The 14659-nt window shown below is 37.6% G+C and overlaps 1 protein-coding gene across 1 annotated transcript in view; it reads left to right on the forward strand.

The window, feature by feature from the left end:
• cacna2d2a (calcium channel, voltage-dependent, alpha 2/delta subunit 2a) overlaps nt 1-14659 on the forward strand; it is a gene marked incomplete in the record, with an annotated part of 243323 nt that overhangs the window by 159864 nt on the left and 68800 nt on the right. Inside the window, 1 exon segment of the mRNA XM_024269892.2 lies at nt 10177-10221. Coding sequence (XP_024125660.2) covers nt 10177-10221 — 45 coding nt within the window.

Here is a 14659-nt window from a genome sequence, read left to right on the forward strand (position 1 = left end):
ACAGTTCCCACCCCCTAACTCAGGGGTTGGCAACCTGTAACAGTAAAAGAGAAATTTGGGCTCGTTTTCTGCTGATCAAAATCCAGAAGGAGATTCTTGCTTTAGCCTTTAAGAACGTTGGATTTTCTGTTATAAATAAAAAATAAATGATAGTCTACTGTTCAAACATATTTGTATTAAATAGTAAGAATCGTAACGAGTCCTGATCCTCAGCCCTAGTGCAGCTTTTCCGAGTTTTTCTTCCATTTTTTGCTCTCTTACCTTCCCTTGGTCTGATGCCAATCTGCCAGAGAGGCTTTGAAGTGAGAGTACAGTTTAGAAGGGGCATGGATTTCTCGCTGAAGAGGGGCAAGACTCTGATTAGATGTGCATGAAGACTGTCGTCCTCTTTGCTGATTCTGCAGGAGCTTTATTCTGGAAGCACATTTGTTTATTGGCATATGAAGGAACATCTGCATGCAGCTATTCTTGGACGCCGTGGTCTCGGCGCCGCGCTAATCGCTTAAAAGCCCGGGGACGCAACGAATGCCAGTGAGACCGAAAAAAAAGCGAGGGACGAAGCCACACCCAAGGCCTTCATCACACACTTTTTCTTCTCTTCAAGCCAGCAGTTTAATTATCACCCGTTGGCTTCTGTGTTGCCCTAAATTATAGTTATTTTTTAAGCCTAAATGTTTCAGACAACAACAATATTTTATTGTATGCAGACGTGTAGAATAGATTCTACTCTATAATTGTGGCTTTGCTCCCATTTTTTGATTTGTCTTTGTTATATTTCCAGATTTTAGGCTGTAGCCTCACAACCATGTCTTTACTTAAAGCTTAATTTTTACCTCGCGTGTGTTTGAGGTTTTGATTGCTTTTGATTGAGACAACAAATCAATTAATAAGAGTGCTGGAATTTCACCAAAATGTGCTCCGGTCAAACACTGGGATATTTTAGAGCCACAGTAGAGAGTGACCTTGTACGCTTCCCAGATTTATCAAAGCTCTTATCATATAATCAATAGTAGAAGACAGCAGTTGCACGCCGACCCTGATGACAGTGTAAACAACAAGTGCAGTGATTATTAAAAACTCTCAATGATTTCATAGAACATCAATAACTGATCTTAACAGCTGCAGTCTTTATTTTTGGGTCCATGTCAGATGCAGGGCACACACAAATGTGCTCTTATGGCCGCTAACACGAACTGAGCAAAAATGTTTGCGCAGTCAGATGAACCCAACAAACTATTTGTTACTAAAATGGCTTCTGAAAATCTGTCAGGGTCCAGATCACGTCTGACTCACTCTGTGTTGTGTTGCTTTAGACACAAGTATTTCTGCCTTGTGTTTATTGTCTTGTCTTTTTTTATCCTAAACAAAAAAAATATTAATTTAACTTTGTCAGATAAATTAAAATCTTCAAACATAAAATCTATTGTTTCAAAGAATGAACTTCCTTCATTATAAACGCACTTTCCATTGGCTCAGAAGGGTAACTTGTAAAAATTCACCATTTTGTAGAGCCTTCTGAATCTATAACTCCAAAATCCAGCATTGAAGAAATTACCCAGAAGTCTCAGCAAAAAAACGGTGTGCATAAATGCTCACTGGATTGGTGAATATAGACCATAATGCATTTCGTTCGAACAATTTTCATGTGACAAAAATGTATTTAAATGTATTTTCTATAAATCATCTGAGTTTTTAATCATCAGAACTCAGTGGATTCATAAATACTCAATGTTTTTTATTTATTTGCACATACATAAAATGCAATCACATGGATTACAGTGACAAAAACAACTGAAATACATTCATGCAGGAGATAGTGTGAAGACCTGCACAGGTCTTATGTAACCACCTCCCCAAAACATAACCATGCAACAGAAACAGAAATGTCAAGCAAAATAGAAATGTTACATTTTACCCCATTCACATTGAAAAAGTTTATAAAAGTAAACTTCATTTTAATTTATTTATTAACTTTGTCTAACAAATCCCCCTCCTCCACTCACTATATAGTGCACTATATGGTGCGTTCGCTATTTTGTAATACTGTCCGGAATTACCCAGAAGTCTTTGCAAAAAAACTAGCATCCATCGATGCTCACTAGATTAGCAAATAAAGACCACAATGCAAGAAAAAAAACATATTTGAATGTAATTTTTTAATAAACCATCCACATTTTCATCATTAGAACACAGTGGAGTCATAAATAAATGTTGAGAAATGTTTATGATTCTATTTTGACGTGAAATCAATGACATGATATCTGACATTTTAGAATAACAAAAGAAAAGTAGGGACCATCGTGTGCCCAAAAGGCTTTTTTGGGCACACGATGGTCCCGCACTGTAAAGTTTTTTTGTAGTTATGGATTAGGGTGGAAATTCCGACATAGCGATAGTCTTTGTAAAATGTTCCTATTTATTAGGTTTTTACTTCAGGAAATTGATGATGTCATATTTGTAGTTCTAAATAAAAAGTAGTGAGCATGATGTTGGAATTGCTTTTAACTGGGCTCTAGATAGTCCCGCACTATATTGCTTTTTAGTAGTTATAGAGTTTGTACAGAGCCCATTTTCTCTATTTTTTTTTCCAACATAAGCAAAATATGACAGCTAAGGTGTCTAACAACTTGCCTGAACAAATTATCATACAAGTAAATTAACACATTATCAATATTAGGGAATTTACAGCAGTGGTCCTGTTTCTAGAAACAGTTTTTCTTGATTTAGGGAAACTAAGTTTAATTGAATTAAATTTAATTGACTGATATAAACTTATTTAACAACAGTAGGACAGACATTTGAAAGTAAACACAAATTTACTCATAATTTATAATACAAATTTATCCTTTCAGATTGCTAGAGCTAAATTTGAGTGTTTAGAACTAATATTTAGTTTTGTCTGAAAATGGAAGAACATCATGACTTCTTTTTTAAAAAATTGAATCATCACCATTAGCAGCTTTTTTTCTCTTATAGTAAGAGAAAATCATCTTGTTCTCTAGATTTTTAACTCTAACATTTTTCTCTTGTAATAGTTTGATATGTTTAACAATTATCCTGCTTCAAATAAATTGACAAATAATATTGAATTCAATTTTTGGAGATTCATACTTTGACAGGATTTTAGGGAGCACTAAAGAAAAGATTAGAGGACAGACTTGAGTGGAAATTGGAGTGGAAGAAAAAAATGAAAGTAGTTTGTCTTGAAAGGCTTTCAGAAAACAAACTAAAAAGCTTTCTGAAGCCAAACTGCAAAGTTGCTTTTTTCCCTTTTCTTTTGTATAAACTGGCTGGGTTTTCACTCAAACCGTGCTGTGTGTGTTACTGTGGCCCTTTTGGGCGGATGCGCATTGGTTAATGAAAAGCAGTAAATGAAATCCTTTATTGTGTTTGATATAATGTCAGCTTCCATTAGGAAAACTGGTGCAAGGAATGATTGCAGACGATGGAGGCCAGGGGAGAGATTCACTGTGTGTGTGTGAGGGGGTGGTGTGTGTGCTACTGCATTCTTGTATGCACATCCCAGGGCACAGCAGAGGCAGATTGTGTTCTGCAATTATAAAATCATTAGCAGGTGTCCACAGGAGATATGAATATGACTATAATCTGTCCCCACCCATGATTGAGCACTTGTCGCACACTCAAATGTCAACCTGTCTCAGCCTGCACATTAAGAGACCTCAGAAGTTCAAATTCAGAAGATTCGGCCCGGCAGCTTTACTTTGTCACGGCATGCATACTTACATTTGTCATCCTTTTTACATGTTCTGCTAGTTTTTAGCTGATGTTGTTAACTTTGTGTGTTATCAACAAAATATTGAGCGAAGCTCTTTTTTTTTTCATTAAAGACCCACTGTGATTATCTTTCTATCTTTTTTAAAAGCATTCCCGGTGCTCTTTTAATTAAAATTATACTGTTTTTAGCTAGATTTTTTTTCTAAAGTGTCATTTTTTAGGACATAGTTTCTGCAGAGCGGTAGTAGTTCAATAAAAATTCACCTCTGAGTTGTGGGCGGGATTGTTGGTGCAGAACAACCCCGCCCCCCTTCCCTTTCTTAGAAACGTTGTATCCCATCCATTGTATTTTAATCATTAAAATGACTTTTTTAACACAAACAATTTGAACAAAAAACACTCTTTTTTTGTCTTTCTCTCCCTTTAATTGAATGCAATACGCTTCCATAGATTTACAACTATTTGAATAAATGCTATTTTTAGCTTCATTTTCTTTATATAGGTCCTACATCAACAGAAAAATGCAACAAGAAAATGTTAAAAGCATCAAAAAGACAATTTTCTTCCAACTGTCTTTAAAGAGTCTGAGCTTCAGACTCGACTAACATTTTCTGGTGACGTTTCATTGAATGTGCAGCACAAAATAAAAAGAAGCTTCTCCACAATCAGATACCAACAAACAAGCATCCTTTCTGGTCAGACATGAAAACAAGCCGACATTTTTGCAACAGCAAGGAGACAAAGTCACATTGTAATCAAGCTCAGAGAGCTGGTTTCTATAGCAACACAGGGCATCTAACCTCAGCGTCGCTGCTTTTGCTGAAATTCCAAATTGGCGAGAGGAAGCTGGTACTAGGAGGAGAGAGATATGAGGGGAGATAAAGATAAGACATGGCAGTGATGAGGAGGAGTGATGGAACCAGAGGAGAGGAAGGCGATGGTGATAAAGGAAGAGAGGATGAGAGGAGCAGGGACGAACTGGTGTAGAGGCGGGGTTGGAGGTCGTTGCCTGACCTCAGCGTTTGTGTCCTGCTCAAAATGAGTTGTTCTATGATGGATCTAATTTACTGATAAAACTTTGTGGCTGTGGAAAATCTCAAACTCTTGCATTATTACGATTATTAGTTGTTCACCTGCATCTTGCATATTGTATAAGTAGTTCAAGTTTCTATGTGGAGTCCATTTCCACCTCATACCAGCATCTATTAAATAATGGCTGTGCGTTTCAGTGTATAAGAGCCCACAGCAAGGAGTTCAGAGCAGGATAATTGCTGCCTTCATGTTATGTTAGATGAGTGTTTAACCCAGACCTGGAAACTATAGAGACCTGCGACCAGCTGCACCAGATGGCTGCGGCGTCCTTGCAACTGCTTGCAGGGTCACATGCAGTTAAGTCCTCTGCACCTTGGCGAGACAATGAGTCTTAGAGCAGAATCCCTGCAGTTGTACAACCTTTCTGACAGATTTTGTTGGTAAATTGGGTTTTTAAGGATTTTTTTCCCTTCATCAAAACAAAAAAAAAAAATACACATTTTCCCTTTTTTAACTGAAACATTTAAGGTTTCAGTCAGACGAGGATCAAGGTCATTGTATGGGTTGTACCTGACATTCCGTAATGAGTCAAAACCAAAATCAGATCATATTGGAAGGTAGACTAGTGACAAATATTACAGAATCTGCAATTTATCTTTTGGAATTTCTTTGTAAAAATTGTAATAAAATCGTATCCCAACCCAGTCTAGATATAGCATTTTAAAAGTTAAGCTTTTGTTTATTTTCACACGTGTCAAATTTAATGTAAACCAGAAACTGCAAAATGTTGTATTTCTCAAAGATTCCCTGGAAATGGTCTTCTTAAAGGGGCCTATATTATGCAAAATCCACCTTTTTGAACTTTTAAGTATATTATAAAGTTAATTCCTCATGAAAAACAACCCCAAAGCGATATTTTGATATGTTAAAATAGAATAGAATAGAATAGAAAATACTTTTTTAATCCCTTTGGAAGTCCTCAGGGAAATTTAGTAATTCATGTTCACACATCTCTGATTATTCCTCTAAAACTTTTCTCTCTGAGCACCAGCCCCTCCTAAACAACAAAAACAAGTGTTTCCTCACAATGTGACGTAGACAAGTGAGAACAGCCCCTTCCAGGAAGAGTCTGCGCTTCCAGCTCCGCCCCCAGGCTAACACAGACACCCCCATTTTCTCTAAAAAAGACTCTTCTTTTATGTGCTCTTCCATCTTTGTAAAAGTTCGAATGTTGTTTGTTCTGGTGAGCGAAACGCAGACACATTGCTGAGTTTGGCTCGAGGTTGACATCATGAAATGGGCGGCACCCACAAGGAGTGAAAGGCGGAGCCTCAGAGATTGAGGCTTCTTAATTCAGGGTAGAAAAGAGTTCACTAAAATAACTCAAATTTGTTCTTTAGTGTGCTAAATTAATATGTTGCTATATATACATATGGATATAGTTTACTCTGAAAGGCTCAAAAACATAATATAGGCTCTTTAAGTTAACAAATTCCTCTTAACTTCTATGTAAAGGTCTTATTTTACTCCAAAAATGAACATATACACAGTTTGGGGTTAAAAGCCATTTTTTGTTTGTGTTGTTTTTTTTAGTTTTTTTTTTTTTTTAATAGAACTGTATTTAATTCTTGGAGGTGGATGATCATTTTTTTCACCCTTTAACACCAGACATGTCACTGGAAACCTTGAAATAACACACACTCTTTGACACACCGATGCATCGTCTTTGAACCGATAGCATAACGGCACAACTTCTCTGTGCAACAGAATGAGCTGATTTACGTTGATTTTGTTTTATAAGTGTAAAGTGTTGCATATCAGTGCAAGGCTGCTTCCTTTCACTCTGGAATTACATTCAAACAGTTGAGGAGCTACAGTCATCGAAAGGATGTCACCATATTTAAAAGTTAAACTGTTGTTTTCATGTAATTATTTTTGGCATAATTAGGGGCGTGTCCTCTTGATTGGCAGATGGGTGGACTCAACAAAGTTCCCCCTTCACTTTTTCTCCTCCAATCAGCCATTGTTGGCCTGTTGTGGTTGTGTGTTGCAGAAACTCCTTTATTTTTGCTGTCCTAAATCCTGTGCGTGACATCAGAGATTATTCGTCCACATAGATAGGGTTCAGATCTTTGAGTTATTTTCCTTTTTTTTATGGTTGGAACCTGTTATATGCAGCAAACTAATACAGAAACACATGCACAGATGCAGATTTGCACGACATCCTCAGAATAGAGATGCTATTTGACACCTAAATACAGAAGTTTTTCTATGGCTAATGAAGGTTTTTGTCTTGTGAGATGGCATGGGTGCATTGCAGGGTTATAATGCCTGGATTCATTGAGCTCAAAATGTCAAAAGAATGGTTCAGGGAGCATGAGACACCATTTTCACACATGGATTGGCTACAGAGTCCAGACCTTCACCTCACAGAGAGTCTGCAGACTTTTTTGTTGAAGTACATTTAATAGATAAAAATATGTTTTGGAAAAAGCAACACTTTAGCTGTAATCAAAACTATAAAGATTGTGATAAAATCATGACGATTCTTTATTTGTATGTTTGATTTTAATGTTAAAAATGTAGAACTAAAAGCTGTTTTATCCTATTTTTATAAATGTTTCTTTTGGATTAAGATACTAGACAATTTTTGGATGTGAGGGGCAGATTTTAAAGCTTTTATTTTTGTAATGGTTTGAATGCGGCACCAGTGGGGTAAACTGTTCAGGAGCCGGGGACAATTCCAAGCAGGACTGGGCTTCAGATCAATCCTGCTGGCAGACACAACAACCGTCTCTCACTCATTCTGTTTCTGCGGTCTGTCTGTCTGTCTGTCTGTCTGCCGAGGCTTGGGTTATTTTTAGCCCTGACAGTCCTTTCCCTGCTGCACACCCCCCCGCCACCGCCACCACACATCTCCTGTTCTCTCAGCCCTTCATATCAGCCCGACCTGAGCCTCCATCCCTAACCTTCAACTTAACCCGATGTGGCCCCTGTCCAGCCCACTCTGATCCTTCCACTCCTCTGCTTTCGTTTACATCTTCACCCCTGATCTGTGTCAGAGGGCGGTCAGCTCCGCCTCCGTCTTGTTCCCACAGTTACCGTCCTGTTTGAGCTCAGATCTTGCTGCTCTTTTATTAAATTGATTGATTAGAGGACATCAAAGACCTCGCTCGGGCTTTTACGCTGAAAAGAAAGATGGACAGAGAAATTAAACGTATTCAGCAGAACAAGTGGCGTGAAATGGCAGGAACGCTGACATTAGCGGCGAGCCAAACCGAGCAGGAAACTCTGGTTCGGTGTCAGCCGCCCTCGCTCACCAGACCGTAGCCACAGCTCTTCCAGTGGTCGCCGCGGTGCCCTTGAGAGCGCCGTCCGCTGCCGGTCTCCTCACGATAATGAGGCAGGCCACCCCGACGCTGCGCCCGCCCTCACGCCTGCCTCCACGGGAGATAAGGACTCTAGCTGAGAAAAGGAGGCTAGCATCCTGTGTATGTGGGCGGATGAAGTGTTAAAGCTTGATGTTAAGAGGCTCCATCTGGGGCTTCAGGTAGTGGATGGAAACACGAGTGATTAGTAGGAAAAGTTTGATGTGGCACACAGTTTTCCAGCTTTCTGTAACTTAGATTATTGAGCCTCACACAAGCAGTGGTTAAAAAAATAAAAGGGATACATTTTTTCAAACTATTTGGTCTCATAACATCATTACCTCCCACAGGCTGACTCAACAAGAAAAGATTCAAATGTGTTATTGACAATAGGGCTGCCACAATTATCGACTAATCACTGATTATTTTTATCAATTAGTCGACTAATTAGGCCATGTGTGACGTGGATGTGAAGTAAACATCTTTACAATCATTAGCTTTAAACTAACTAAAAATAAAGACAATAAATAGTTTATTACATTTTTAATGTCTTCCATTAGATTCTGTGATTAAAACAAATGAGAGAGAGAAAGGGAATATACTTTCCATCAAACTCCATTTGACAGGTGCCCCGCCCCTCAAGATGATGTAACAATTTAATATCAGTTTTATATGTAAAGGGTAAAATGGGTCAAATGTCACCTGTCAAAATGAGTTTGATGGACAGTATAGTCCTTATCTCTCTAATGAGGTTAACATCTGAAACAAGGAAATATTTTTTACCAAAGATCAAGTTTTGTTCGTACTGACTCAAATAATGAAAAAAGTGCATTTTTTGGTACAGAACGCTCACAACTTTGTTCAACTTTACTACACTCTGACACCATATAATATAAAGCAAGGGTGTCAAACTTTATCGCACAGAGGGCCAAATTCCAAAACACACCTTAATTACACCGAACAAAAAAACATTTATTGAAAACTTTAAACTATAACTTTTTAACATAATTTATGAACTAGATACATAGCATTACCTGCGATAATGCTAGTGTAAATGCCAATAGCTGAAGATGCTAAATTAATAGCTAAAAATGCTGAAGCTAAGAGCTGAAAACTATGAAGTTGACAGCTGAAATCACTGAAGATGATAGCTGATAGCCAGCTAAAATATTAGAGAAATGCCAAATTAGCCTTAAAAAACAAAGAAAAAGAACTTAGGTTAGCCAAAACACCTAACATGTAGCTGAAAAATACTCTAAAACAGAATAAAAAAACTGAAAAAAAGCCTAATTAGAGAAAAACAGCTAGCGTGTAAATATTAGCCTAACTCCAAAGTAGCCAAAAAAAATAGCCATAACAGCTAGCATGTAGCTGAAATATTAAGAAATATTTAATAATATTAAACTCTAAAATAGCAAAAAAAATCTTAGTAATTGCAAAAATAGTCCAAAAAGCGAGCAATGCTAACTTTTATAACTTTTAAAACTGTAACTTTTTAACATAATTATGAATAATAAAAAGGCAAAAATATTATTACAGAATAAATCAAGTTAAACCTTAAATAACTTTCAATATTTTACTCTCTGTAAAAATATATATATTTTTTAAATTATACAAGTTAAAATAAGCGGAAGATGAAATCGGGCCATTAATAACAACGGAATAAAATGATCTGGAGGGTTAGATCCGGCCCCTGGGCCTTGACTTTAACACATGTGCTATAAAGTAACAACTAATCGACTAGTAAATAAGTCGTCGACTAATCGTGGCAGCTCTACTTGACAACAAACATCTGAATTTGTCTTCTCATAAGGAGCATTTCTCAGATGCATCCTTTTTTTTTCCAGTAACTTCTTGTCTTGTCATAACTGTCACTCCACATCACACTACGTCTCTGTGTTCTGTGATGCTGATTATATTCTCATGCTGAACAGTGTGACTGAATATAACCATGACTCTCTGACTCCACCGCAGGTCGGGGCTGATCTAAGCTCTGCTCGATCTCCTCTCATCACCTCTCTTCTTACTTCTTTCTGCACAGGAGAATGACATTTCATACTACGATTCCAAAGCGGATTCAGACTATGTGAGTACAGTAACGGACTGGTCCCCTAAACCCCTCACCCCCTCAACCCCACTCTCCCGTCTGCCTGCCTTTGACCCGCCAAATCCTATCTGATCCACTTCCTCCCCCTTCCGACATTTCCTGCAAGCGCCCCCCCCCACACCCCTTCCCCCTCGGCCCTCTCGGTGTTGATGCCCGCCCTCCCTCCCTCCGGTCGTAGGATCCTGCGCTGTCTGTGTGCATTAGTGAGGTGACGCTGCTGTACGGTGAGTTGGTGTGACAGAGCACGGGCAGGCCGACATGCATGTGACAGTAAATTTAGATGTCCTCCCCTGATGTAATTTCCAGCGTCTCCTCCCTCTCCCCTGGATTGCTTACGAGATGCTTAATTGCGCTGGTTGGAACCTTTGTGCACACCGAGACGCCGCACACCACAAAACACAACTCATTTCACATTTTCATACAGTTGGGAAGCATTTATTTCATGAATGGTATTCACACTGGAGAATATAAATGATGCTCAACAATAGAGCGGCAGGCTGAATAATGCATTTTGCCTGAAAAAGCTTTATAAATCACCGGTCTCACCATGCCACCGTTCTGGCTACAGCCTGCAGTTTCTGCTCAGGATAGGGCACGCTTTGAACCCGTGCCTGCTGATTGATTGAGCTTCGAGGAGTGTGAGAATCCCTTTTAGATCGCAAGAGCACAAAAAGATGGGAAAGAGAAGCGGAGGAGCAATAAATCACCGCGTGATTTTCTCTTTGTGCACGCCACTCTCGTGATTAATGGCACAGCGCTTTAGGGGCTGTCAGCACATCTAATTGGAGAACATCGGTCATCATTAACATGGCGCGCTGAGGCCGAGCCGGTGACACACCCATGAACCCCATATAGCCGACCCCACAACCTCCCCAAACCAGCAGCAAAGGTGAGGTGAGGTGAGGGGATTTCCTCTCTTGAACCTTTAATTAACTGATAGGTTTAGCCCCGCCCACAGCACAGGGACTCCTTCATTAACTGTACTGTTTCAGTAACATTCTATATAATGTAATAAATATGTTTCAATCAAAGGTAAGTCATTGGTAGAGGCTATTTTCTACTAAACCCATAAAAATGTTCCTATATCTTTTTATCCTTGATGGTTTTTATGGTTTTCTAACACTGAAGATAAAACGTTCTTGCTTTTAGCTTTAATGAATGGCCCTTTTTTCTTTACTATTGCTTTTTATATCGGAATAAATATTTATCTGTTCATGGAAATGATTCCACATACATTCAATTATAGGGTTGGGTTGAAAAAATCGATTAATCAATTTGAATCGATTTAAGCTTAATAGATCAATAATCGACGCATAAAAAATAGATCAAAAAGCTAAAGTTCGCTAGCTTGATGCTAACGATTATTTGAATTTCCCATAGGCTGGCTAATGCTAACGCTCGGTCGACGTAAACATACTTTGATGCCTAAATGAACATCATTATTAGGCATTTATTTTCAGAACTTTTTTAGGGAAACAGTTTTTAAAGTAACCATTTATGGTTTAAAACACATTTTTTTTGCTCATTCTTTGCGTCTTGAAAAAAGTGTAATACTATAGCGTGAGCTCCACCTAGTGGCCAAACTGAAACGCCTTCCTGGAGAAGCAGAACAATGTTAATGATCAGAACATTTCCGTTAGTGTTTCTCCTTTTGAGAATCCATGTAACACTGTATGATATTAACAATCTCATTATTTCACTAATAAATTTTACCGTTTGTGAACTCTATCAGATTTATATAAATATATTGAAAATATATTTAAATTATTGATGTATTTCTAAACAAATGTGTCTAAATATTTAAACTAAAAATCCAATTGAGTGGATCGAAAGAATAAAAAAAAATTAGAATTGAATTGATCCAGGCTCTAGTGAATTAAATCATATTGTTTCTAGAAATGATTATCAATACTCAGCCCTATTCAGTTATAAACTCTTGGCTAATAACTAAAGACCCACCCCAATGAAAATTGTGTTTTACATGTTTTAATCATGACATTTGTCATGATAAAGGAAATATATAAAGAAAATTAAGCTTTAAATTGTGTTTTTGTCTATTTTAAGTTAAATCTTGGTGAATCAGGAGCAGATGCTTAAAAAACAGTTTGAAAAACTTTAATCAGTGAACCTGAAGCTTCCTGCTCCACTTTATTCTGATGCATCTACTTGCAGACAAATAGATCCATTAACATCTTTGTTTTCCTCTGTAAAACTGTACATATGGATTGCTCCAACTTTGCTCGCCATTTTTGTTGCGCTGCTAATGTTAGCTTGGGGTTGTGAGGGGCTGTAAGCTAGCGGGAGAGAGTGTAAACAAAGAGATGATGGGAATCTCTTGCCACCTTTCTCCCCACCTGCCCCGCCCACAATTCAGGGGAACATTTCTAATGAACTCTTGCAGAAAATTTGTCCCAGAAAACAACAATTTTTATTTTTGATTTTGGCTGAAAGCAGCATAATCATCATTAAAGGCCGCTGGGAGCTTTGAATATAGATCAAAAGATGATTGGAGTGGGTCTTTAAAATCTCTTTTACTGTATATACTATATGGATGCATTTTTTTCTATTCAATTCAAACTGAAAAATATCTTAAATTTCAGAGTCAGGATCCACTTTCAAAATAGATTAACATCAGATTTTTTTTATTTTTAGTTTAATAACCCTTTAATAATGTGAAAGGTTTGGCTTTTTTTTGTTGATTGTTTTGCACCCTCTAAAAATAGCCCGTCCTCTCACACAGTGTTCAGGTTAGCTGGTCTGCTGCAGATGAAAAGGGCAGAAGTTTCCATCTCTTGCCTCTTCAGTCGGTAATTAAACCCTGGAAAGGAGGAGAAGCTAACAAATGGGGTAATGACTCCAGCAAAACAGGTGGTGGATAGGTGGGGAAAATTAACCAATCAGTTCTTCCTGTGTGGATTTATTCAGGATCTAATTAGACACTAGCTTGGTTAATTATGACTTGGCTCTTCTGTAGGAAGGTAAAAAAAAAAAAACAGCTTTCACATCCGATACGTGCAGAATTAGCGTCACACCGAGTGGTAATGAGCACCTCAACCTCATGGTTTGCTCTGTGATCAGCTTTAGGAAAAAACTTAAAACAATAACAGATGAAGAAATGTTACTGTCAATCAAATAAAACAATAATGAAAACCTTTTTTACTCTTAATATTCTCAGATTATTGGATCAAATGTCTATAGATTTTGTCCAAAGCTGATTTGGATTTGATAAGGGTTTCAGTTCCTATTACACTAATCCTCTGATCCTGCCACACTGATCCTGAATGATGCTTTTAAATCATTCGACATCATGTCCAGTGATCCTGTGGAGCTTTGGTCTAGATATCAGTCTAGCAAAGTCCTAATTCCAAACCTTTTGTTTAAACAAAATTCTTTAAAAAAATCTATTTTTTTGTTATCTTTTGTTAAGCTTCTTCAGGATTTCGTTCCCTCTTTCTTTAAACCAACTCCCTGCATAAACAAAACTAATCTAAAACTGAAAAGCATGTTTTGTGATTTTAATGCTCTCTGCATTCGACCAATCTTCTGGGGAGTGGAGAGCCTCAGGCACCATTTAGGAACCATTCATGGCTTTAACCTCCAAATCCAACCCCTTAATGCTGAGTGTCAAGCAGGAAGACATTAGGTCTCATTTTTAGAGTCTTTTGCATGGATTTGAACTCACGACCTTCCAATGTCAGGCCGGACACTTCTCCACAAGGCCATTAACCTGGTGATTAAATTACTGCACTGAACAAATGTAAATAATTTCAAATAATGTCTTTGATTACTCACATTAAATTATTATTTTAATGTAATTGGAAATGTTCTTGTCTTGGTTCTCATGCAAATTTCTGCCACTAAAAACCAACAGTTGGTGTTATTGCTTCTGCGAAGGAGCTTCGGTGCAACGGCGTTCTTTGCTCCTCCCTGCAATAGCTTGTAATTGCAGTTTAATAGCCATTTAAAGTGAACTCATCAATCATTTTCTGCTGTGGACAAGAGCTTTTGATTTAATTCTTCTAAAGAAAAACAGTTTTCGGCCACGTCAGATCCCATTACTTTATACTTCTTTGTTAGAATGGGAAGATGTGGTTTATATAAAGGTTTCTAAAGGGCTTGGAAGGAATCCAATCACACAAGAATCATGGTCAAAGATAGATGTTTTAAGTATGTGAATGAAAGTAAAAAATAAAAGCAATGTGACTTCTTTTTTTCTAAAACTTCCATCAATTGTTGATACATCATTTTTTAAAACAAACTTTGATTCAAAATCAAGACAACCAATGAAATGAGTGTCTCTATATGGTTATTAGGAGCTTCATTTTTTCAAAATAAAATACATTTTTTCATGTTTAAAAACTTTTTTCCATTGATTTACAGGTTTAAATCATCCGTTTGACTGTATTGAAGTGTGTTG

This window comes from Oryzias melastigma, linkage group LG5 (assembly GCF_002922805.2).
Source record: "Oryzias melastigma strain HK-1 linkage group LG5, ASM292280v2, whole genome shotgun sequence".
In the NCBI taxonomy this organism is placed as follows: Eukaryota; Metazoa; Chordata; class Actinopteri; order Beloniformes; family Adrianichthyidae; genus Oryzias; species Oryzias melastigma.